Source organism: Rhamphochromis longiceps, linkage group LG15 (assembly GCF_057381845.1).
Source record: "Rhamphochromis longiceps isolate RC_006_pf linkage group LG15, R_longiceps_female_GT1.1, whole genome shotgun sequence".
NCBI lineage: Eukaryota > Metazoa > Chordata > Actinopteri > Cichliformes > Cichlidae > Rhamphochromis > Rhamphochromis longiceps.
The window spans coordinates 12224273-12249475 of record NC_140571.1 but is presented as its reverse complement, the minus strand read 5'-3'; the positions used below and the strand labels follow the sequence as shown (position 1 = coordinate 12249475).

At 39.9% G+C, this 25203-nt stretch overlaps 1 protein-coding gene across 1 annotated transcript in view; it reads right to left on the bottom strand.

Moving 5' to 3' along the window:
- mthfd1l (methylenetetrahydrofolate dehydrogenase (NADP+ dependent) 1 like) overlaps nucleotides 1-25203 on the bottom strand; it is a 46451-nt gene that overhangs the window by 19311 nt on the left and 1937 nt on the right. Inside the window, exons 4-20 of the mRNA XM_085383076.1 lie at nucleotides 25085-25138; nucleotides 24291-24415; nucleotides 23702-23802; nucleotides 21999-22135; nucleotides 21364-21475; nucleotides 21064-21131; nucleotides 20860-20957; nucleotides 20544-20717; nucleotides 20167-20303; nucleotides 19682-19728; nucleotides 18975-19082; nucleotides 18588-18662; nucleotides 17830-17932; nucleotides 14807-14883; nucleotides 12198-12338; nucleotides 10847-10915; nucleotides 6388-6499 (exon numbers count right to left, since the gene is read on the bottom strand). Coding sequence (XP_085239202.1) covers nucleotides 6388-6499; nucleotides 10847-10915; nucleotides 12198-12338; nucleotides 14807-14883; nucleotides 17830-17932; nucleotides 18588-18662; nucleotides 18975-19082; nucleotides 19682-19728; nucleotides 20167-20303; nucleotides 20544-20717; nucleotides 20860-20957; nucleotides 21064-21131; nucleotides 21364-21475; nucleotides 21999-22135; nucleotides 23702-23802; nucleotides 24291-24415; nucleotides 25085-25138 — 1738 coding nt within the window. The remainder of the gene's footprint in view (nucleotides 1-6387; nucleotides 6500-10846; nucleotides 10916-12197; nucleotides 12339-14806; nucleotides 14884-17829; nucleotides 17933-18587; nucleotides 18663-18974; nucleotides 19083-19681; nucleotides 19729-20166; nucleotides 20304-20543; nucleotides 20718-20859; nucleotides 20958-21063; nucleotides 21132-21363; nucleotides 21476-21998; nucleotides 22136-23701; nucleotides 23803-24290; nucleotides 24416-25084; nucleotides 25139-25203) is intronic.

Genomic DNA, 25203 nt, shown 5'->3' with positions numbered 1-25203 from the left:
GACAGCTCTACGCACAGGCCTCTTGAACAGGCTCCAAACAAAGCAAATACCCCACCTGAAATGGCAGCCTTTGTCAAGATAAGGTTTCCTGCTACATGCTGGCTAGTTTTACACATTTTACAGTAAAACTAAAGTTTATTTCCCATCAAAAGTGTTTAGGCAGGTTTTAATCACCTTGGGCTGTTTGTTTAGTCTGCTCAGATGCCATTATTCTTCCCTTTCGGTACTTGAAAGGGAAGAATTCACTGCATGCTTCCAAGTCTGTTTCCTTGTGATCTCTGAAGCTTTTGGTTTGTGCTAAAGATGGGTCATGATGAATCATCACAGTTTGCAGGATAGACCGCACAATGCGCTGAAAGTCGACTACATTATTACTGCAAATATTTTAGCTTTTATTCAAGAGGACAGTGCAGAGTGTGTGCAAGAAGAAAGGGAGAAAGTGAGGGAGGAATGACATGCAAGAGATGATTTAGAGTGGCCTTCAGTCACCAGGCTCGACCAGGTGAGCTATAGTGGCATTGCCCCAACACTTTTACTGGTACTAGTAAAGACTAACGGCTTTGCTGTTTGGTTAAATGCTTTGCCTTTGTTCCAACACATATTTTACGAGAAATCTTCCAGTAAAACATTTAATCTAAATCTAAAATCCAAACAGAATAAATGCACCATAACGTGCATGGAGTCCAGTTTGTAGTTTAACGCTTCACGAACTCTTTGTGACCACGAGAAGAGAGATTAAGCCTTCAAATGCAGCATGATTTTCTGTCAGTCAAATTAATAACGTTTGTTTTGAATGTCTCCCACGGGTCCCGATAATATAGAGGACTTTGTCAATGTGACATAATGTTAACAAGTTGTGGTCCATTAGTAGCAGCTGGCCCTCGCAATATTAGTGTAAAATGTTTTTTTTTTTTTAAAGGAACCAGTCTAAACCAGCTGATCTCAGAAAACATTTATCAAAGTAGTGATAATTTAAGTATTATTAAAGGATAAAAAAAAAACATGTCAGTGATTAAAGCAAGGAAAAACTCTAATTAAGCCCAAAAGTAAATTTTTACAAATTTAAGACTGATGAAAATCACAAAACACAGAAAACTCAGTCAGAAAACCCCCACAGAATTTAGCTGAAATACAATCTTTAAATGGTACTGGAATCTACAAGGAGTACTGTCCCATGACAACCAAATATTACTAAGGAACAAAGACCAAGGCGCAGATTTGTTTTAACAGCCAAGGGTAATTATCCATATTACAGTTTTGTTATTCTAATAAAAAACAACTAACTTTTGTAATTGCCGAACCAACTGGGTGGGCAGGTCAGGACATTATTGACTAAAAACAATCACAGGGTTTAAGAGCCAAAAAAGGGATTGTTGTGAGAGAAAAGGTCACCAGATGACCAAATATAGGGCAAATTGCTCACTATGGGTATTCACGAAAAATAACATTAACAGGAGGAGTTTGCTGTTATTTTCCCATTTTTGGGGAGTTTTTTTGGAGTTAACATTTTTTTAAATTTTTTTAAATTTTTTTTAAAGAACCAATACACAACCCATAAACTTAATCATCTACAGACCCCGCTTCCCCTCTTGCTCAAACTGACCCATCCTGGATAACCTCTTTCTTCCAGTGGTGTAACATCTGTGCTCGTCAACTGCTAACCTTATTGACAGCTAATTTGATTAAAACGATTTAAAAAAAAAAAACCCAAATGGGACTCAGATGGGAAAAACAAATAACATGTTTGTGTCATTCTGATCAGTTTTACGTCTCATACAAGTTTTTGTGCGTAGGACCCTGTGCGCAGACTTGAGCTCCACAGAGACGGGCTTTGACCAGTTCCACTTCTGAACGTAGACAGTAATGACGAAGACATGGGTTTACAAATTGAAAAGGGAACGAGGGGAGGGGGGCTTGGATCTATTTCCACTTGGAGGGAAGCGTCACTGCAAATCAAATCTGAGCGGTCTCCTTCATTCTAAGATAAATCATTCCCATCCTGATGAGAGCTGTCTCCGCCAAGAGGAGTCACTGAAGTGAAGTGAATCATAAGCTATGACCTTCAACGCCTCTTTCCATCGCCGTTATTAAAAAACTAAATGATGGAATAACTTTTGGAAGATTTGAACTTTTGGAAGGCTTTTATAATTACATAAAAAAATAAATCAGGCTTTTGTACATTCTACTTTTATTACATGTAATGTCTAATATGTCAAGTCGTTTTCTTGGTTCAACTTTGAAGACTTAAAGTTTATGACAGCAAAATAATGAATCCTCACTAAATTTTATGAGCTAAACTGTGTTTAATCCAAAAAGAAATTTGCTGAAAACATTTATTGACATGCCTTTGGAAACACGAGAGTACTTTAGCTTGGCAGTACTTGTGTCTGACATTTGATGAAATAATAATAATAATAATAATGGATTGGATTTATATAGCGCTTTTCAAGGCACCCAAAGCGCTTTACAATGCCACTATTCATTCACTCTCACATTCATACACTGGTGGAGGCAAGCTACGGTTGTAGCCACAGCTGCCCTGGGGCAGACTGAAAGAAGCGAGGCTGCCATATCGCGCCATCGGCCCCTCTGGCCAACACCAGTAGGCAAGTAGGGTAAAGTGTCTTGCCCAAGGACACAACGACCAGGACAGAGAGCCCAGGGATCGAACCGGCGACCTTCCGGTTACAGATGCGATTCCCAACCCCCTGAGCCACGGTCAATCTCTCTGAGGCTTTAGAGAAAAAACAAGTGTTTGCGAGAAGAAATGCATCACTCTGCTTTGTTTGTCTTCGTTTAATGCTAGTCGCGGTGTGATTTATTTCACGAGACGCAAGCGTAAATTTACTTCAAGGAGGGAAGGCGAGAGGAGGAGAGAAAGAAGATGGAAATACGTGAGAAATGAAATTAAATCAGAAAGTTGAGAAAGTCTTTTGGAGAGCAGAAGAACTAAGTCTAACAGGACTTAGTTTCTTGGAATACCAACAACAACATTTAGCAGAAACTGTGACTTGGGGGGCCTTGGCTGCATCGCCTGCATCTTGAAAAGTCTATCTGCTCAAAGAGGAAAAAAAATAAAGCCTGCGGGAGGACTGCAAAAATGTAACTCGGCTTTCTTTTGGCCAAATAGCGCTCAGTGCAATGTTTCTCATTAGCACCACACTAGAGCTTTGGCTCTGAATACAAAAACAGCTTGCCAACAAAAATCTGATTCTTAGGTACAGTATTTGTGGATTTCCAGAAACTTTATGACAAAAAGCGAGCACAAGAGTACTCACACGACACAACGCAGCATATTGAGAGGTGAAAGAAAGAAAACAGAAAAGACAGTTTCCCCTCGATGGCATTGCATCAAGCGGGAAAGTGAACCCGGAGGATGTCCTAAGGAAACACTTGCAAGCTTCCTGTTCTGCATGACAACCCTGAACTGCCCAGAGACCGAGAGGGAAGGAAGAGGTCGATGATGTTGTGAGCAGAGTCAGAGAGAAGGAGAGAGAGAAAGATCGGGATGGTGGAACTAGATGTCAAAGCATTGGTATCAGCACAGCTGCCAATAAAAACACAAACAAGGCAGAGCAGGCTGCACGACCATCTATGTGCTGTTAGTTTTCCACAATAAGAGACTTAAAAGTAAAAAGTACTACTACTTTAATCAAATGTCAGAACACATGCCTGTCATTATTTGCCTTAAGGCTCTTTGATTTAACTTCTTTAATTTTTGTGTAATGAACAAACAAACTGAGAAAAGCTAAATCAGCTAATCCTATAACATTTCTAACTAAATGTTCAAGCGATCATAAAGAAATGTGATTTATCTCTCATCCATCTGCATTTGCTCAAAAGGTGGTGTACACCCTGGACTATTGGCCAGTGGTCTATTTGCTGGGTGACAACCATTCATGCTCACATTACCTCCTAGAGCAGCGGTCCCCAACCCCCGGGCCACGGACTGGTTGCGAGAGTTGAGGCTCAGGTGTGAAATTTATGCTTTTCAGGGTTTTTAAAATCGGTTTTTATCGTTAACTCTGTTTGCCTGGGCCTTTTCCCGTGTGTTACGAATAAATCTTCCTTTTTTTGGTACTGGTTTTATTTTGTTGTATTTTTCCGCAACACCTTAAACGCCGGTCCGTGAAAATATTGTCGGAGATAAACCAGCATACATAAACCAAAAGGTTCGGGACCGCTGTCCTAGAGCCAATTTAGAATCAAATTCTATAATGTAACCGAGTTTTCTTTTAAATTGAATTCACATAATTGTTCAAACATAATTTTCAAGCAACTGTTTGTCTATGTAGGTGATAAAAAAAAAACTCCAACATGACTGCAAAACTTTTTTTTCACGTTTTCTAATGTGATCTTTTAAACCTTATAATAAATAAGTGTCGCGGGGTTATCTGCGTTCAGGACTCCAGACGGTTAATGGTACAAGAGACGCACACATCTGTCATGTGGAATTCATCTCCCGACAGCCGCCCCTCCCCGCAAAAGCAGCATTTCTTCATGTTAAGTCCAGATTCCAGAGTGACTTGAAAAACACCACAATAATATTAAGAATGATGAAAAAGGGGGTTTAAAGTGAGCATTAGTGCCGGACCCCCCCGGAGTTCACAAAGAGTTCATGGCACAACAACAACTTTCACTCACCAAAGAGGGTCCCAGCAATTAACGAAACTTGGGCGTGTTTACTGTACATGAGTGCCAGACGTAGTTTCTTCACTCTAATTGTCCTTTAAAAAAACTTTAGCCTAATTTTTTGCAGTTTTGGTCATTAGTCATAATAGCAATAATAGTAATAATAATTTTTCAGAGCCTAAATATTTAACAGGCTCCTGCAAACATTTCAAAATATGTGTACTGTCTATCTCTCTTGTTAAACCACTACAGTAACACAAATACTAACAAGTAGTTGGCTCCTCTATTTCTGACAAAACTCTTTTATACAAGGCAATGTGATTTCCTACAAGGGTAGGGAATTCTACCTTTAATACAGTGAGTGTATATTGCTTTTACACACCTTAGTCTGCATTTACAGCATCAGGATGATGTGCGGTGACACAATGAAGGAAAACTTCATGTGTTGGCTCGCAGATGTCTTTTTTTCAATAGGTTTGGAGTTTCAAGGTGAAAAAGAATAAGACATCAGGATGATGCCAAATCCTATATTCCTTCTGTTTTCATCTTTGACCTATCATACCGTGTTATTTAAACAATTTTCTGAGAAATATGGAATTATCAACATCATCACAGTTTTACCACCTATCTGATCATCTGAAAACGGGTTTACTCTCCTGCTGGGCTTCACTGCACAAGATTGCACAAAGAAATGACTTGCTGTACCACATTACATCTGTAAAAATGTTCTTGTTTTTTCAGTGTTCCTGTTTGTTTGTAGATGGGACGAACGAGAGGAGGGCACACGCGTCCCAGCTGCCAGGTGGGGGGTTCCCGGCATACCTGAGAGTCAGGTAGCGAATATGCGGAAAGGGAAGGGAGACAGGGAACAAGACATACAGATGGTAACTAAGTGAGATGGAGAGAGGTGGAGGCTTAAAACAAATACAAGTCTCCCTGCTTTTATGCTCAGTGTTGTGAAATCCAGCTCTCTGCCCTCACATTTGTCCGACTCACAGATGATAGCTTGGACAAACGCTGGTTTTGCCCAAGCAGTCAACCTTTTTTTTTCCTTTTATACCTGTTATAGCTTTGATGGCTAAAGTATCTGTCGCCTAAACGTGAACGTACGCCTTAAGGAGATCTGCGTGTACGCCAAATGCACCTGGCAAAAACCACAGACACACACATGCATTCCAGACATATTCCTGCAGCCAAAGTAAATGAAGACAGGGAGAGAGCAGCGGGACAGATAGGCCGATAAAAATGGAAATGCTGCAGTGTGCTTTGACGTTGAAGGGATTAGTGTGGTTTACTCTAAAGCATTCCAAGGGCTCTTAAGATTATCAACTTGCTTCCTTCCTCTGCGCTGATATTTTTTCTTTCGACTAGCTTCTTAGAAAGTTATGGAGGAACAGCACCAGAGCAGAATGCTAGTCCACCAGAGGCAGGCAGAACAGATCCAGAACCAGGCTGATAATGAGTTCATGCTAAAGCCTTCAGCGGCAGGGGATCACGCTGAAGTTCATGGCTGGAATAAATTATAAGTTATAAATTTGTTTGTTCTACTAACGAAGCTTAAGCCTTCAGTTCAAACACATCTGGGACTCCTAGATCCGACAGCTGAGATCTTCTTGTCTGTCATCCCCACAAAGGTTTTGTGGTTGTGTGTGTGTGTGTGTGTGTGTGTGTGTGTGTGTGTGTGTGTGTGTGTGTGTGTGTGTGTGTGTGTGTGTGTGTGTGTGTGATCTGTATGCATGGGCCGCATGCTCTTACCCAAAAAGCCGTCCTGTCCGACCAACTTCAAAGCCAGCTTGTCTGCCAGCACCGAGGAGTTGCCATGGGCGATGTTGGCGAAGGGCCCAGCGTGGACAAACACCGGCGTACCCTACAACAATTAAGAGGGGTGCACAAACATATGGGAGGAGTTGAGAAAACTTTGCAACCCATGGCAACCAAGTTTAAATACTAACTAACCACTTCTTTCATAGAAAATTCAACATCTTTTAACCCCGGCTGCCAGGATAAATGATGACATGCTGATGCGGGGTTTGTCTAAACAGTGGGCAGAAGTTAAGAGGCCCTTCACTGGCTTGCCAGCCTGAATATGAGCCAGGCTTGTGTTGCCTGTTGATTTGGACTGCTTTGGAAAGGCTAGAAACACACCCACACGAACTAAAGGAGCACTTCAAGGCCTCAAATCTGGCAGTGCAGCTGTGCAAAGTTCACATTCGCAGCGATTAGCCCTACAAAGACACAAAGGAAACACTGAGTCAGTAAGAAATACAACAAAAATCACTCTTTTCTGTTGCTCTATGAAGTCACCCTGCACAGGTTTGCTATAGGTAAGATTGGCTGATGTCATTTAAATACCTAAGATTCCGATGATCAATTCATCTTTAAGGAGATGGCATATTCCACTGTTCGGATGCATCCTTGACTTGAATACCTGGTCTACAAGAGGGACTGTGCCCTACTGGACCAGAAACCGATGGCTCTCAAAAGGTTTCTGCCTGGCTGTGTCTGAACCAAGTTAACAAGCTGCATCTAGAGTTGGACAACCATGATTCAGCTCTCCACCACCACAGAGTAAATGCTACACCATAAGACCCCAACGACCAAAACCATAAGCAGATGTGCTCGATTTGCACTGTTTTTATTTTATTTTTTTACAAACAAAAATGATTTTCCACAGTAGCATTCAATCAGAAGTGGCCTGAATGTGAGTATTTTGTGCTGTTGCACATTTTTCACATTTGCAGATTAAAAAAATATGTATTTTGTTGTTTGATATACTTTCCTTTGATAGGAAGTAGCACTGGCATGCTACTAGAAATAAACTCTATCCAATGCCCTGGATAGTTTTTGTTATTAAGTTAATTATAATTTGGGCCTTTATTTGATTTTTTCAACTGTATTATCTACTGTACTTGAATTACATGACATTTCATACTTTTACCATTGAGTGACATCTCAACCATTTGGTAGAGATCAATATTTTAAAAACTCCAGGGTCTATTGAAAAAAAAAAGTATTGATTGTGGTGATTACTCACCCAAGTCAATAAGAAAAGCAAACAAATTTTTTCTTGGCGTGGACCTTAAAGAGTTAACACTGACACATATTCTACTAGGTGTAACTGAATATCATTGGCTTTTTTTTTTTAAGTGTAAAGAATTGTTACTGTCATGTTTCCACTATTTTTCAACATTTCTTGGACTAAATCACTTATTAAATAAAGTAAAGGAATAACTAATGACTTTTTATTTTGCTGCCTCCCAGTTAAAGTTACTTCAAATGCACAGACGCACAGCTGGTGTACTTTACAAGTAGCAGATGTATCCTCTCAGAATAATTCAGATCCGTTTTGTGGAGTGCAGCCTGCTTGCAAGAAAGGCATGAAAGACTACGGCTGCCAAGGAAAGGCCCACTCATCGAGATCAAAATCCTTCTGCCGCACTCTAGACAGGCTCTTAAAAAAAGGTCATTACTTAGAAAGAAAACTAGGGAAGGCAGCTGACCCATTGTTACACTGAATATGAATTCCTTAAGAGAGAGAGGAAAAGGGAAGGATGGGAAGGCCTAGTCTGATTTTCAAGGCTTTTGTTTGCATACCTCTCCCTCACCCAGCATAAACAGCCTCCCCTCAGAGGAGTAAATCATTTCTTTAACAAGGTCACGAGCGAAGCTGCCACTAGCAGCATTTACTGAATGAAAGAAAAAAGAAAAAAAAAGTGTATGCATAGTTAAGAATGAAAAGTAAGGGGGAAGAAGACAAAACGCAGACCGTGAGATGAAGAGAAATTGCAATTTAGTACCATTACCTAGTCAAAAACATCACATCCATTTCTGTGTTTTAGTGGAAGGACATGGACATCAAACATTACACGGATTTCCATCTGTGTTTGCAAACTTTGAGGTTTAACTTGACCCAGTGCAAAATTTTCACTCTTTCCACATCTGTCCAGGAGGAAACAACAATGGAATGAAAGTGGAAATCAATGAAAATCCATTGTGTCACCTTTCCATCTGTTGAACGCAAGGATTAGGAACATTCGGAAAGAGAGACGAATAAAAACAGGAAACCGGAGATCATGTTAATATTTCCGGGTATCGCGCATCACTTGGCCAATTTTATATGTCAACTGCAGAGCAGGGCTAAAGTGACAAAGTATCCAAAATGTATTCTGACACAGCACAACGACTCAAACTGCTCCGCATTTCCACACAACCCTTGCCCTCTATACTATAGTCTACTTCCTCTCCCCCAGGAAAGATGCATTCTGTGAACCTCCACGTAGACAGGATGTTTGGAAAACTCACACAACAACTGAAGTCTGCTTAACAGACACGTACACAGGGAGAAAAAACTATCCCCTTTCTTCTTGTGATCCAAATTGTGTCCCATCTAAAAACGACACAGAAATGCAAGCTCAGCGCCAGCGTTCGTATGCCAGCTCTATTGTCAGGAGTGCATCTGCATTCACAGCCGTGACGAGCCAAAAGGGCACAAAGGGCAAAGGCGGTCAAGCTCGGCGGAAAATTCTCATGGAGCTCTGAGGCCCGCTTGGTCCCGATACCAGTTCCCTGACCAGAATCGCAGGAAACCCACACAGGAAACAGTTTCACACAACAGGACCGCAACGCTTCCTCCCAAAAACAAAAAGTAACCAAATCTCTGCTTCGTACAACACAACCCTCACCGCACCCTTGAAAACACAGAATCCGGGACAGTCGATGTTTATTTTCTCCACCCAGCAGCCATATAATCAAGCTTTCTGCTCAAAAACCAACAAGGAACAAACAAACGAGAAACAGCCATCACGTCAAAACGAGAAACAAAAAGTCGCTATCACAAGCATGACTGCTAACATTGTGTTCACTGCAAACTTTAATTACTTAAACCAAATGGGCAGAAAAGTACCCTCAGCTTGTGTGGTAAATCTTTGGCCTTTAACTCAGTGTTTTAAGTCTGTGCACAAGAAAACTGAATCAAGTGTGATCAAAAAGTCAAAAGCAATCATCCCATTATTTTAAAAAAAACAAACAAACAAAAAAAAAACGATATCCAATCAAACACCTTAAAAAAAATCAAAAGGTGCTCAAAATAGCATCTGACCAGAACGTTTTGATCGCACCTCTTACATTCGGGAATGTGAACATTAAAGATGACACATTCTACTGTGATGCTATAACACAACACCTTTATAGAACAAGCCTAATGAATATGTTTGTCCAAACGTTGGTGAGAACTTATTAAAAATGCATAAAAGCCAATGTTCCACTTGTATACAATCCTGTTTAACAAACATATATTAGGATTGGGTTTAATGGAAGCCTGTCCAGCAGAGAGTCTCTCTGTGCATTCCCTCAACACCACCCATTTGCAGCAGATGGGTGCCCATTCCTGAGCCTGGTTTTGCCTGGGGATTCTTCCTGGTAAAAGGGAGTTTTTCCCTTCCCACTGTCACCAAGTGCTTGCTCATAGGAAAAAAAGAGAAATATATATAAATAATAATAATATCAAAAACAGGAGTACACTAGAGATAATCATCAGTGTTTACTGGATTAAAAAAAAAAAAAAGCAGAGACATTAAAGTTTTACTCTTTTATTCTCTGTGATGTCATCATCCAAAACTGAATCCTTGCTTTGGACTTTAATCACAACTTCTAAAAATGCACAAATAAACTTGGGAAAACCAAAAATATGCATCCTTCATGTTGGGTGTATTCAATTTTAAAAGTGCCCCAGCTTCCCATAGAGTTTGACTAATCATGTTGGCTGCAAGGACAAGATTTGGGCGTAGTGTCACAAATATGTTGGTGCGTATGTGCTTTCTGTCCACATGGAAGAAATATCCTTGTGGTATCACATGTCTAATTCTTCTTAAGGTAAAATCTCAAACGCCTAATAAAAGCCAGATGTTGTGAGAAGCAGAGTTTTGTTATCATCATCACAACCAAATTAAAGTGTTTCCCTAGCACAGCTGCATGAAACTGGATCAGGCGGATCTCCTGGCCGAGAGCTTCACCTGTCCACCGAGCTAAACTGCCATTAAGATAAAGAGCCCTGGGAGGAAAAAAGCCAATCCATCATCCTTTCTTTAAGGATCTCAGCGGAACGCTTTCTCCGGCAGCAGCGGAGCAAACCCATTTATTCCATAAGATATTCATCAGAAGCTGCTCAGCTGAGCGGGATAACGACTATTTAAGAGGGGCTGTGCACAGGTCTCACCTCAAGGGTCTGCATCAGCGTGGGCTTGATAGCATCTTTCATTAACACCGCCAGAGCCCCACTCACACCCTGACGGAGAGGAAGAGAGAAAAATAAGGGTGCTGGCTGGAAAACAGAGCAGGTTATCAAGATTCAGACAAAACTTTGAGCTCGTTAATACAAACAACTGATAATGTAAAGTATAGTCAAACAGCTGTCCACTTTGGATGATAAATGTTTTTACAGTCCATTTGCAAGTTTCCGTCCTGCATGCAAGTAAATCTTGCTTTGCACAAAATGCTCTGTCAGCAACGTGGACACACACACACACACACACACACACACACACACACACACACACACACACACACACACACACACACACACACACACACACACACACACACACAGCATATTTCCACTGGGCAGGCATTGATGTGTGGTTGTGTTTTCACATCCTGGCATATCAGAAATGCTAATGCAACTTTATGGAGGTTCCTCCTCCACAGCTCTGAAACATCACAGTCATGTGTGGGAAACCAGAGCCTGAAGAATCTAATATGGGTCGCTAAAACTTAAAGTTTTCCTGTGCTTGGGATCATTGACATGTCGCATGACCCAGCTTTGACCAAGCTTTAACTGTTGGATAAATGGCCTCACATTTGACTCTAGAATACTTTGGTATACAGAAGAGTTCACGGTTGCCCAAATCCTCCCTCTATTACCGTGCTTGCCACTTGGTATGATGTTTTTGTGCTGATATGCTGTGTTGGTTTGGTTGGTTGATGCAAGCTCAATCATCCAAGTAAGGAAATCTCAGAAAGTTGATTCTGAGAATACAGGCTTTCTCTTGGCAACAATTCCAAAAGAGCCACACCTGTTCAGTCCTTTTTTGTAACTAATTTCACGACCTTTAACATTTAACATGTTAACCGAGGCCTGTGAAGTCTGAGATTAACACTCGGGTTTTCTGCTTGTGTTCTCTGACCATTACACGGTTACTTCATGGTGAATTAGCTGGGACATTCACTCCTGGGAAGATTGGAGCATTGTACTAACTCACAGCTGAATGCTCCAGAGTGAAAAAAAACTTCCACTTTCTACACTACAAGTGTTTTTCTTCCACTATATACAGTTAATTTCTCAAATTAAGATTTGAAGATGTTTCGTATCACTTAAATAAATCAAAGATAGCTTGATAAGGACTAAAACCATTATCTTTCTATAACTCTTCTTTACAGTCTTAAGCACAAAAACAACTTTTTTCAGAACAAATTTTTAAAAAATCCATATTTTTGGTCTAAAATTCTCTGAGTTAGACAGCAATAATACTTCCACACTTACAAATGAGATTACAACACTAAATACATACGAGGTCCTCTGCTGTGATAGGCTGTCCAGAGCGGCTGGTCCCCACCACCATGCGTGCCAGCCTGTTCTTCATGTCCCCGAGGCTGTCAGCCAAGGCCAGGATGGCCATGATCTCACTGGCCACTGCAATGTCAAACCCAGTCTGGGGTGTGAGAAAAGAAAAATCACTTGCGACATAAACCAGGACTGTAGTTTCAGCAGTTCTTTTATACACTTGCTAGCGGAGAGCTGAAAACAAATGTTTTACCTGCAGTAAAGTTTAATGGATGAGTTTGTTTGGAGCTAGAATGCAAAATAGTAAGCTTAAGCCTTTACAATCTAATTTATCTTTCTCAGACTCAAGAATAAAAGCTTTAAGTGAATAAAATGTTTTGCACAGCGTGGGAAGAAAACTGGCAACTTTCTTCAAAACGGCAGTCACCAGGCTTATCACATGAGAAAGAGAATAAAGTCCTATGAACATGGCCTAGTTTCGGATCAGCTAATTTGATGAAGAAAACTTAAAAAAAACCTATAAACATGTTTAACTTGTTTTGATAAGAGTTTCTGTCATGATTTATGTTTAACAAAAAAAGGATGGAGAGAACAAGAAAACATGAGTAAGTAAGGTTAGGAAAAAAAAAGCATAAAACCCACAATAATCCCTCAAGGAATATAAGAATTCTATTCCTACTCCCACTGATAATAACCCGAGGGGCTATAGTATAACCAGCACTGGAGAAAGTGCAGGGCAGTGGAAACAGAATGGATTTACCAATGATCATAAATATAACCATATGGTGAACTAGCTTAGAGACTATTCCAGGTGTGTACGTGTGTGAGTGTGGATGGATGGGTGGGTCATTTTTCTCATTCTCTAAACATTTGCTTTCACTTAGGCCTGCTAGCTTCCCACTGACGTGAAATGTTTATTTAGAGAATTTCATTTAGCTGCCATTACTACAGATGTATGGTGGTGGTGGAGGGGGCTGATTACATCTGGGCTGTATCATGAACAGAGGAGCATGTGCAGAGGGGAGTGTATCAGAGTGGACATGCATGAGAAAGATTTTAGTCATGGTTTTGCTATATTAAAAAGCAAAAAATAAAACAGAGATATCCGAGGCCAGGCCATGTTAATAGTAATATGACGCTCCACCAGGTCTGTGAAGGTTCTCAGTCATCCAGGTCATCGTAGTCAAAGGAGCTTGCAAAGAAAAGCGTCTGGACTTCTTTAAGTTACTTGAAGACGTTTCACCTCTCATCCGAGAAGCTTCTTCAGTTCTAAGGTCAAATGGTGGAGAGTCCCAGATATAAACCTAGTGGGAGTAACCCCCCACAGAGGGACAAAAGGACCCCCTGATGATCCTCTAATCGCCTGAGCCAAGGTGTGAAACTGGGTGTGGGTCCCAATCAGCCAGAGTTTCGGGTGAGTTCATTGTGAAACCTGGCCCCACCTTATCATGCGAATTCCTGAGATCAGATGGCCCAGGATGTGAGTGGGCGTTAAGGCGTCTGGGAAGGGATCTCAAAAAAAAAAGGACACTCTTTCGAGGATGCCAATGTTCACATTTTGGACAGAGAGGACAGATGGTTTGAAAGAGGAGTGAAAGAAGCCATCTATGTCCACTGTGAGCGACCATCTTTGAACAGAGGCGGGGGTTTACGACACCAACTCTCTGCCATCTATAATCCAGTTTTGAGATCCCTTCCCAGACGCCTTAACGCCCACTCACATCCTGGGCCATCTGATCTCAGGAATTCGCATGATAAGGTGGGGCCAGGTTTCACAATGAACTCACCCAAAACTCTGGCTGATTGGGACCCACACCCAGTTTCACACCTTGGCTCAGGCGATTAGAGGATCATCAGGGGGTCCTTTTGTCCCTCTGTGGGGGGTTACTCCCACTAGGTTTAAATCTGGGACTCTCCACCATTTGACCTTAGAACTGAAGAAGCTTCTCGGATGAGAGGTGAAACGTCTTCAAGTAACTTAAAGAAATCCAGACGCTTTTCTTTGCAAGCTCCTTTGACGACGCCCCACCAGCTACATCTTTACAATGTAAATAAACTGCTGCACCATTGTTCTTCATTATAAAGTAAGTTCATGTGAAGTTTTCTGTTTAAATGAACAAATTACACAAATCCAGGGTGAAAAGTATGCAACATGGTTTGTTTGTTATTTTAAAGAATCATAATTTTCACAGCCTGAGTGATTCATACCACAGTTATTATACTTTAGTATATTCAACATATTTTACATTGTTACTCTTGTTTTAATTTGGTCTCATTTTGTTTTGAGAGTGGATTTGCTCAGCTCAGTTTAATTTTAGTAGAGCTTTTATTTGTTAGTCTATTTTAGTATTGTTGTATGGAGGGAATAAGCTGGAGGTAAGGAAAACAGTATAGGCATTACAATAAAAACCCTTGAAAAAAGTTGGCTCACATTCTTGTAGACGTCAAAAGTCTTAATAAACACGTCCATTACAGCCTCGTCAGGCAGGTTGTGATAACACACTGTACCAATTTAACAAAGACTAAAGCTAAATCACTTTAATTTTCCAACTTCCCAAAATTGTTTGTTAGGTAAATGGAATGCTTTTCCACTTTTATTCCACTATAATGCCATACCTCTCTGATCTGTCCTTTCTCAGAGCTTGCCTGTCCGACGGTGATCTTCCTCAAAAAACGGTCATTTGTATCAACAACTGGAAAAAAAAAGACAAAAAGAAACATTTTTTTTGGGCAAACCTTGTTATATAATCTATAACTCTGACCATGAAACATTCACCTTTTGACATGGTGCAGTTGCCTTATGTGAAACAATATGCCACAGAAAAACATTATTCACATTTCTGATTAATTTCATGTTAGATTAGATTAAAAAGCACTTTTCTTTAAAGAAAACACAAAAAAAACCCCAACAGGACTACAGTACGTGACTGTAAGAGCCCATAAACTGTGATTAATTGATCTGATACCTGAGCCACAAGGAAAATGTATGTTTTTACAGCGTTAGCCTGACACACTGTAAAAATTCATCTTTACACGTTTATAAATACTACCCCATAACGTGTGTTTATCTTAAAATGGATTAGCTAATGAAGGTTTCCTCACTCAGCACTTAAGGCTACTTTCTGATAATGCGGTTAGAAATTCACTGCGCTCAGCCAGGAAATCATTTTAGGAGACATTATTCCTGTGTTGGTTTTGTAGAATGAAAGAACATTCCCTTTCATGAAAAAAGGAAAGTGTGTCCATTAAAAAAAACAAGTTTAGGAAAAAAGTTAAGCAAGAATAAGTCCCGTGAACACATGAAACAAAGTCACACTGGGTGCTGAACCTGTTTTTAATCTCCAGAGTTTGTTTATGATGAGTGACCCCGAAGCCGACAGAGTAAAATACCACGTCGGTCAAAGCAACACCTGGCCGGCTGTCTCACAGGCAACTTTAAACGAACCCAGCTATCACTGCTGTAACTAATTCCACAGCTACCGTACCCACGTTTATAATCTTGTGACTGATGGTCTGACACTTTACATTAATTTAATATGAAGCCAGTTTTGTATTCATTATATAAGAAAGGAAATTACCTTCTATTTCAAGACTGCATGTGACATTCCTCAGGAACGGCCCAATAAGACACTTACATTGCAGAGCATGAGATGTTTGTCAGACATTTTTTATGATAATTAGATTTGTGTGATAGTCATGATATTGCTTTTTGACTGCGAGTACATCCGAGCGCAGACAATCAGACTGGTGTTCTGAAGCAGCCCCTTTGCACCAGTTTGAAATATAAGGCATCTCTGCTGCGGTGTTGTTCACATTTGGCCAGATTAAGATTGCGTGCTTTACACCGCCGCTGCTATAAAAACCACTTGACTGCATAAGCATTTGGAGATCGGTGTAGGGTTTAGTAACATGTTCCTGTAATTACGTTTTTCTCTGCAACAACACTATCGGAGATTCAGTAATCGCAATAATCAAATCAAATCAAATCAAATCAAATCAAATCACTTTTTATTGTCACATCACATGTGCAGGCACACTGGCACAGCACATGCGAGTGAAATTCTTGTGTGCGAGCCCCACAAGCAACAGAGATGTGCAAACACAACAACACAAACGAGCAAAATACAAGAATGGATGCTTACAATACAATAATGCTGCTTAGCAAAGAATTATGTTACTTATGCCATTACCTGTATTACATACACTTAGCACTTTTAATAGTAATAATAATAATAATAATAATAATAATAATAATAGATTGCATTTATATAGCGCTTTTCGAGACCCTCAAAGCGTTTTACAATGCCACTATTCATTCACTCTCACATTCACACACTGGTGGAGGCAGCTACAGTTGTAGCCACAGCTGCCCTGGGGCAGACTGACAGAAGCGAGGCTGCCATATCGCCCCATCGGCCCCTCTGGCCAACACCAGTAGCCGGTAGGTGAAGTGTCTTGCCCAAGGACACAACGACCAAGACAGACAGAGCAGGGGATCAAACCGGTAACCTTCCGGTTACAAGATGAGCTTCCCAACCCCCTGAACCAGTCGCCCATTTCTGTTATAAATGTAAAAATAAATAAATGAATCAATCAAATTTTCCTTTTTTCCTGCACATCAGCTATTTTCAGTTTATTAGCAGGGACAGGTCAGAAACAACTGATGCTAACATGACAACTTGTACCAAGGATCTGCACAGGCAGATTTAAGCTGAATGTATGCCAAGCCTGGACAAGAAGCCACAACCTGATGTCCAACAGGTAACAACTGCACTGATGAGCATTTGGACTTAGGACAGTAGCATCACTGTGAAGTGCCCCTCATTAGCACAGTGATATGTGGTGTGGGACCGCTTGCTGGTAATTATGCATCTTAGGCCATATTACCAATTTGTGCATAGGTAATGTAAAAAGTAGCGCAACAAATGACTTTCTCCTTGGAGCAGCCAAGTAATGTAAAGCAATACTTTTTCTGAGTGACAAACCTAATGCAGTTGTAGATAAAGCTGCAAAATTTACATGTAACAGTTGTTTTTCTACTCTTAATGAGCACTTAAAAACTATTTAAAAATACAAGCCATGCTTAACCACACATGCATGCAGCACTTTTATTTCATACACTTTAAATAGCTCACATTTATCTTTAATTCAGAGCCACCAATTGACCTAACATACATGTCTTTGTCAACATGTAAGCATCACACAGAAAAGCCCCAGCTGACCAGAAGATTTGAACCAGTGCTAACTCAGTTACCCCATTATACATTTAAGCGTAATTGCTCAGTGTTAAGATGTTTCCCATTATATGCGAGAACACAAAGATCCAGCTTAGTTAGAGAGAGACATTAAAAGTTCCATTTTAGTCTAACTGATTAAACTGTGCTCATGTGAAAAAAAAAAGCTGCTGGTAATTGTCTGGTGCATACGCAGCTCTACACAGGCGGTATCTTCGCCTAAAATTCTTGCCTAAGGAGTATTTCTCCTGCTGGGTGCTGCATTTGAGTTGGACAACATCTCTGTTTGAGTCTCCCGACACAGTTAGTGTGAAAACAGCTTGAATCAGCCATGCTTGCGGTACAGTTACAACCCCCCCTTAAAAAAAAAGCACACACAGAGAATGTGTCTGTTTATAAAGATACCTCTCTGCCAGGTGATTTTTGAGGGGTCAAGATCAAGACGTACGAACGCGTTGATTTCTTCAGGTGTGAGTGATGCAGGATCTGTTTTCCTGATGCCAAGGCGCTGGAAATTGAGACAGACAACAAGATTTTGTTCCACATGTTTCTGATGTTGTTTAGATTTTATTTAACATGAAAGAAGCCTGCTATGTCCACCGTAATAGGTGGGAGGTATCATTCATGTATAGGAAACAAATCCAGACTAAATAACCAGGAAATTATTAACTCACTGTCAAGATCAGGTTTAGTTGGAGTTTTCTGCTTAAAAAAAAGCCTTTTAAAAATCTTTATCTCTCCCTTCATCAATTAAGGCTAATTTCATAGTCTTTTTCTCTAAACCTGGACTTTCCTGCAACAGGACATAAACTGTACACATGTTCAAACCTTCATCTCCTGGATCAGTAACATCTGCCATGCATATTTTATCTGTTAGGACTAAATATTAGACATTCTTCATCAGCATTACATGAAGACTGAATTACTCTTTCTTCTACAAACAAGGAGTTTTATCTGGCATAAAGAAATGTTTGGTAAAGCAGCCAATGTGAAGGGTAAGATTGAAAATTTAAGATGGATTCACAGAGGCCCCCTAGTGGACAAAAAACAACAACAACAACGACAACTTTTCATGAACACCCCAGTCACAACCCTTAGTTAGTTAGTTCACGTGTGATCATGGACATCACGTGTGATTATGGAGCTGTAGTATTTAAACTTACTTGCAGCCTGGAGATCTGGATGGGTGAGAATGTTCTGACTCCATTCACAGAAGGGACTAATCTATTGAAAAGGGCCTTGGTGGTAAAGAAAACAAGAAAAACAATACTATTATTTAAAGTACATTTAACCGGTCCTTACAGGAGGAAAGGACTTTTGTTAAGCTGGAATTTAGATAACGAGATAGCATTATGTGCATGAAAAGCAGGATTACAGAAATAAATCAAATACTTAAAAAGTTACCACAGAATAATTTACAGTCACCGACTACAATAAATCTACAGCAAATCGCAAACATGACTGAGAGCAAAAGGAATCCATACTGTCATTATATTACACACGCATTTTTTAAACTAGAGTTGCTGTATGATATCTTTTCGCACAGCCACCTTGTCTGACTGCGTCGCTTCGTGGAGCATCCTGGCATCGATGGCTGCTGCCACCAGGTTATTGGCAGCTGTGATGGCATGAATGTCACCAGTCAAATGAAGGTTGAACTGAGAAGATTTTAAAAAATAGCAGAAAAAAAAAAAAGAACCCAGTGAGAGATGAAAGGATTACAGGCGAGACATCAACATGCTACTGCAGAAGTGTACACTCTGTAAGATTGATTGAATGGCCCCTAGGGAGAAAAAACCCGCTAACAATGGGGGTCAGTGGGCTGCACCCACAGCATTTGGTAGCAGATGATAAATGTGGGTTCAACTAAAGCAATCTTCTCATGGCTTGGATTTTGTCCCTTGAGTCTTTAAATATATTATGACACATTTTCTCACAGTTTGACACAAGCCCTTTGATCTCAAGACATACAAATTTATTTTTTTTTTAGTGCGCCTAAAAGAAGGAGGCGTAAAGAAAAAGGGTGAATTGAGAGAATGAGAAAAGTAGTTGGCCTTATTGTAGCCTACAAGGCTGGGGCTTAACCCCTCGTTCTGTGTGTCTTTATGGACTGTGCTTGTAGTCACAGCTCCGGGGTCATGAATGTATGCTTGTGTGTCTTTTTGTGCAAACTACTGTGAGTCTTTGCATGCCTCAGGTCTTTGAAGCCTGCGTTTGTCCTGCTAGGGAACACTCTGAGCCTGTCTGTGTGTCTTACCTCCTCCATAGGGATGACCTGGGCATACCCACCTCCTGCAGCTCCCCCTAGGCAAAGGAGGAGAGGAAACACTGTGAGAGGCAGGCAACAGGACGAGGACACACAAAGAAACAGTGCTGAGTGTTGGACTTTAAATGAACTGCTCCACCCGAGAACAAAATGTAGAGCTGACCTCACACTGACAAAGATAGCTAAACTTGTCCAAATGTCACTGTATTCAGTAGAAATATTCCCAATTTGAAACATTAAACATTGGTTCCAATGTGAAAATACACTATTCTATCAACGTTTTCTTACAAAACAGGATTTTAGAGAAAACACTCATTGTTTTTGGAGAAAATAGTTTGGAATGACCAACAGTAAAGTAAAAAAAAAAAAGTATCCAGATGAAGGAATGCAAAGGAGCACAGAGAGATGACAGCATATCTTTCAGAGAAGATAAGCCAAGTACAGTTAGCATAAAGACCCAAGTATTCATTGCTGACCTTTAACTCCAAAAGTTGGTCCCTGGGATGGCTGACGGAGACAGGCAAAAGAGTTGAGCCTAAGATGGGCGGACAACGCCTGGACCAGACCAACAGTCACTGTGCTTTTACCTTCGCCCAGTGGGGTGGGAGTTATACTGAACAAAGAGAGAATACAGAAGATTTTCAAATATCACTTTTTCTGGTGTGCACAATATGACCCTGTACTGTGGAGTCCCTCAGGGTTCTATACTAGGACCTATGTATTTTCTTTGTAATGGTAATTTTGTACTATTCAAATAAACTTTATTATTATTATTATTATTATTATTATTATTATTATTATTATTATTATGAAGCAGGAGAAAGAATAAGAGAGGATTTGGTCAGTCACTCACCCGGCAACCAGAATATATTTGCCATTAGGCTGTGACTGGAGGCGTTCCAACACAGAGAGTCGAACCTTAGCTTTGCTCCTCCCATAGGCTTCTAGCTCTTCTGGTAGCAAACCAATCTCTTCAGCCAGCTGATCTACTGGTTTTGGTATCTGAGCTCTGGATATCTCTAAATCACTGACAGAGAAAACATATAGACTATATGGATAATGGCTCTACGCACCACATCTTATTCAAATAGCATTAAAATGAGGTATACAAGAATCCGGGTAAGATTAATGAAGTTAAATTCCAGTGTTCACCACACAGTGGTCTATACCTTGGTACAGGAGTTAAGGGCTGCAGTTTGAGGCTGCTCAGATGCCAGGGTCTGTATTCCTGACCCTTGAGCCACCGACTGCAACTCTGGACAACATTCTAATGGACAAAAAAGAAAAGAAAAGAGAAGGACAGAGAAAGCTAACGAATAAGTAAGGAAGAATATAGTAAGCCAAAGAGAGGAGTCACATGGGAATATATATACCTGTGTTCTGTAAGCTGCTGTGAGGCTTTCTAATCCAGATTTTGAAGACAATCCAAAAGCATTTTCATCTAAAACAAACGACAACAGGATTAATGAACACAATAAGTACACAAATCCATACAACAACAAAAAGCATGTGATAGTGGAAGCAAACCAGTGCATCTGAAACTGCAGTTTCACTGATTTCTATTCATTTTTAAACAATAACTTTAAAAAGTGTCTCTGCAATGGAGGGCTTTAAAATCATTTCATGTTCATTATAGCACAAGTTAATTGGAAACACAACATATAATGCAATACCTTTCTCCAGAGCTGGCTTACAGTAAATGATAGCAGCCCCTGGTCTAATCCAGGTGGGTGGAACATACATATTTCCAACATCTAGCAGGACCACAGCATCAGCCTGCATAACCTGGGAAAATGGAGAATTATTAAAGAAGAAGAAATTAAAATGATAATTAAAATAATGAAATATTAATGACCTAAAAGAACCTCTGCAGAAAAATGTCTTTCAGCATCTTCCCATTAGCAAAACTGCTCCAGTGAGCTGCTGTAAAATGAGAATACTGTCTCTGTGTGGCCAGCAACTAACACTACACAAGCCCGACATGAGATTTAAACCCATGTGTGTATACAAACTTCAAACCACAATTGTACATACTGAATGTTTAGTAAACTGAACTGGTTCTTAAATTGGACACCCTCACCCGCAGTGGGCCTTAGTCTACAACTCTTCTCTCTCAAGCTCTCCCTCTCTGTTTTGGAGAAAAAAAATTTATGCATTTTAAGGATTCATTGGAACAACTTCTGGTTAACTTCTGATTAAGGAGCTGGCACTCCTTATACATTAATTCATTACTTAGGACAGTGATTTTGACATAGGTAGCTTCTAAGGCACAATGCAGATCATCTAATGTGAGTACACCCTGTCACACCTGTGCCTGCAGGCTTTTGGAGCTCCAGTGACTCTTCAGAGTGACCATTCCACTTCGTTCAATCAGGCACTGCACAGCCAGCTGAAAGGGACCCTCTCCACCAACCAGCAACACAGTTTTTCCTTCCAAAGGAGTATCTGTAGGGATGTTTAAAATGATCATTCACGAGTGGAAATGCTCCCAGCAGCCGAGTCTGTCCATGGACTCCCTGTCAGGCTCCCCATTTAAATATATCTGAAGCCAAACTATTAAATAAAGGCAAAATATAAAAAAATAACAATCTAAAAAATCTTAAACCAGATTTTTTTTTTTTTAAATGTACCTTTAGCTTATAACATTCTACACAGAAATGTTCAACGTTTTTATTAAAGAGCTTGGAAATCTTTAGTAGTTATATCAGAAGTACTGAAAATATCTAAACCCTGAAGTGTGCCTTCAACCAAAATGATCTAAGTCTGTATCTCATATGCACAGATCCCCTGTTCAGTAAATTACCAGCATTTTAAATTAAAAAGAAACATCCCAGAAATATGGTCAAATCTTACCAAATTCAATGTCTTTCCTTCACCTTTTTATAATATAGTCATTTGGACTCAAGTACATTACGTGTTCACATATTTGTTGATATTTTTCTTGCTCATGTTTTCATTGTATTTTTTTAAATAATAAATTGGAAGATATTTTCTAAAGTCACAGTTGTCTTTACAATAACCACAGCAATGGTATCTTTTCCTGTTAGGTATCAGATCTCAGTAGTTAACAGTAAAGGATACTGATGTATTTTACAGTAAATTTAAAAAAGAGAAACATCTGTCACATTTATTAGTATATCTAATTTAATTTCTAGTGTTTATATATCGTCCAGTCAGAGCACAGTGAGAATCACTTTGAGACCTCTCTGCATTATATCATACTTGTTATAAATCTCTGTCCTCATTCTCTCACCCCAACCGGTCGCAGCAGATGGCCGCTCCTCCCTGAGGCTGGTTCTACTGGAGGTTTCTTCCTGTTAAAAGCAAGTTTTTCCTTTCCACTGTCACCAAGGTGCTTGCTCATAAAGGGTCATATGATTATTAGGTTTTTCTCTGTATGTAATATTGTAGGGTCTACCTTATGATGTAAATATATGTCTGTGAAGGTTCTCAGTCTTAGTTTAGCTTCTGGAATAAGAGGTGAAACATCTTCAAGGAAACTTAAAGAAGTCCAGACACTTTTCTTACAATATAAAGCGCCTTGAGGCGACTGTTGTTGTGATTTGGCGCTGTAAAAATAAAATTCAATTGAACTGAACAGAAATGTGAAAATATTTCAAGCACACTGGCTGCATTTAATTTCTTTTTCATTCACTCTGACACTTTTGGGTCAACTGTTTATATAAACTGTAATTTTATACAGTCGATTGGTTACACACACCAATACAAATGCACTTAATCAGAACACTGACTTTCTCAAAAGTGATGATTTTTCTCACTGGCTAAAAATATGCTCCTACTCTATTTCTGGCACAAGGGGCATAAACCTGCACAATGCAGTTAAGGATGGCAGAAAGTCAGGCATATAATTGGTTTCTAAAGTATCAACTCAGTTTTAAAATTAAAATCTCACAGGAGACTTAACGTCTCACTTCTGACATGTTTCCTGTGTGCTGTGTGAACACTGTGTAAAGAGAGGAAAACCTTCAGTTTCCTTCAGCAGAAACTCACCATGGTTCTCCAGCAGATCCAAAACAGCACTAGCTAAAGGAGGTACAAAGCCTTTACTCAGATCTCCTCGTATCAGACGGCCCATATTCAAGTCTGATATGCTGCAACAAGAGAAAAACATAAAAATTTCATTTTTTTATTTAACCATCCAGTTTTACAGGCCGTAACAGACTAATAAAGTGCAATGGATAACACAATCACACATAATAAATGTTAAAGACACAGCACAGTACTAGCAAGTAACATATGAGGATATATAGTTTTCATCAGGATTAGGTTAAAAAAGTTTTCCATTAATCATCAGGAACATATATACTTTTCCTCTGGATAATCTATCCTTAACTGAACCAGATCTGATCAATTTATCGTGATTAAGAAGGGTCCCCTGCTAATTTTCTCATCACGTGTCTACACACACTGGGCACAAACGTCTTAATTGTGAGCAGTCCTTTCTGATTTGGGTCAATAGGACACGCACAGTGAGTTAATTCATTTATTTTAAATTGGAATAACAACCTTACATACATTTTTACATTTATAGAACTTATAAAATAAATGACTGAATATTTATGCCCCTGCAGGTTTTTACCCTTCGATGTCCTTCTCGGGTTTTAAGGTGTTGAGGACCCGACTGGTGATTGAAGCTGGGGGGAGGTGAAGGTAGATACCATGCACTTTGGGGTCATCATTCAACTTCAGCAATCCCTCTACAATCTACATGCATACATAAAGAGAACAAATAACAATCAGTGACACACATCTGAGAAATGTAGTGAAAAAATAGCAGACGAAACAAGTGTGAAAATATTGAAGATATACCAAATACAATCAGGTACTTTATGTGGTAGTCTACAAAAAAGTCAAGAGAGAAACAAACAGCACATGCACCTTCAAAATCTAACAAAGCAGCACTACCTAATGAGCACAGGGAAAGTGGTAGTGGAAATCCCTGAGGAGGTGAAAAACAGGAGAAAGGGGGACGAGATAATGTGTAAAAGTAGAGCAGCTGAGTTCTCCTAAGGCCAGGCATGGCACACATAGATCATCCACTGTCAGGTCAAATGTCTAAGCTATTCCCATGAATTCCTTCTGTCTACATGGTTCAAGTGGCAGGCTCCAGCTGAATGAAGAGCCAAGAAGGTTCCCCAAATCTCAGTTACATAATGCTGGAAAATATCACTAGGTAGGATAAAACCTGATGATAAACTTAGATGATAAATGAAGAATAAACTGGAAATACTGAAGACCTGAACACACAGGCACCATAATCACATGCTGCACAAACATGAGAACGGTAATCATGTAGTGACTTACTAAACTTTGAGGGGGGAGGAAGAGTTCTCTATTAAGGGGAAAATTAACTTGTGAGTCACATCGACTTACATCATCTTCACTGCACTCCTTTACCAGACAAATCTGAGTGATGTTCAAACCAATCTGCGGACGAGGAGATAGGAGATCTTTTGTAGACATTACAAAAGAACAAAATGGCCAAGCTGAAG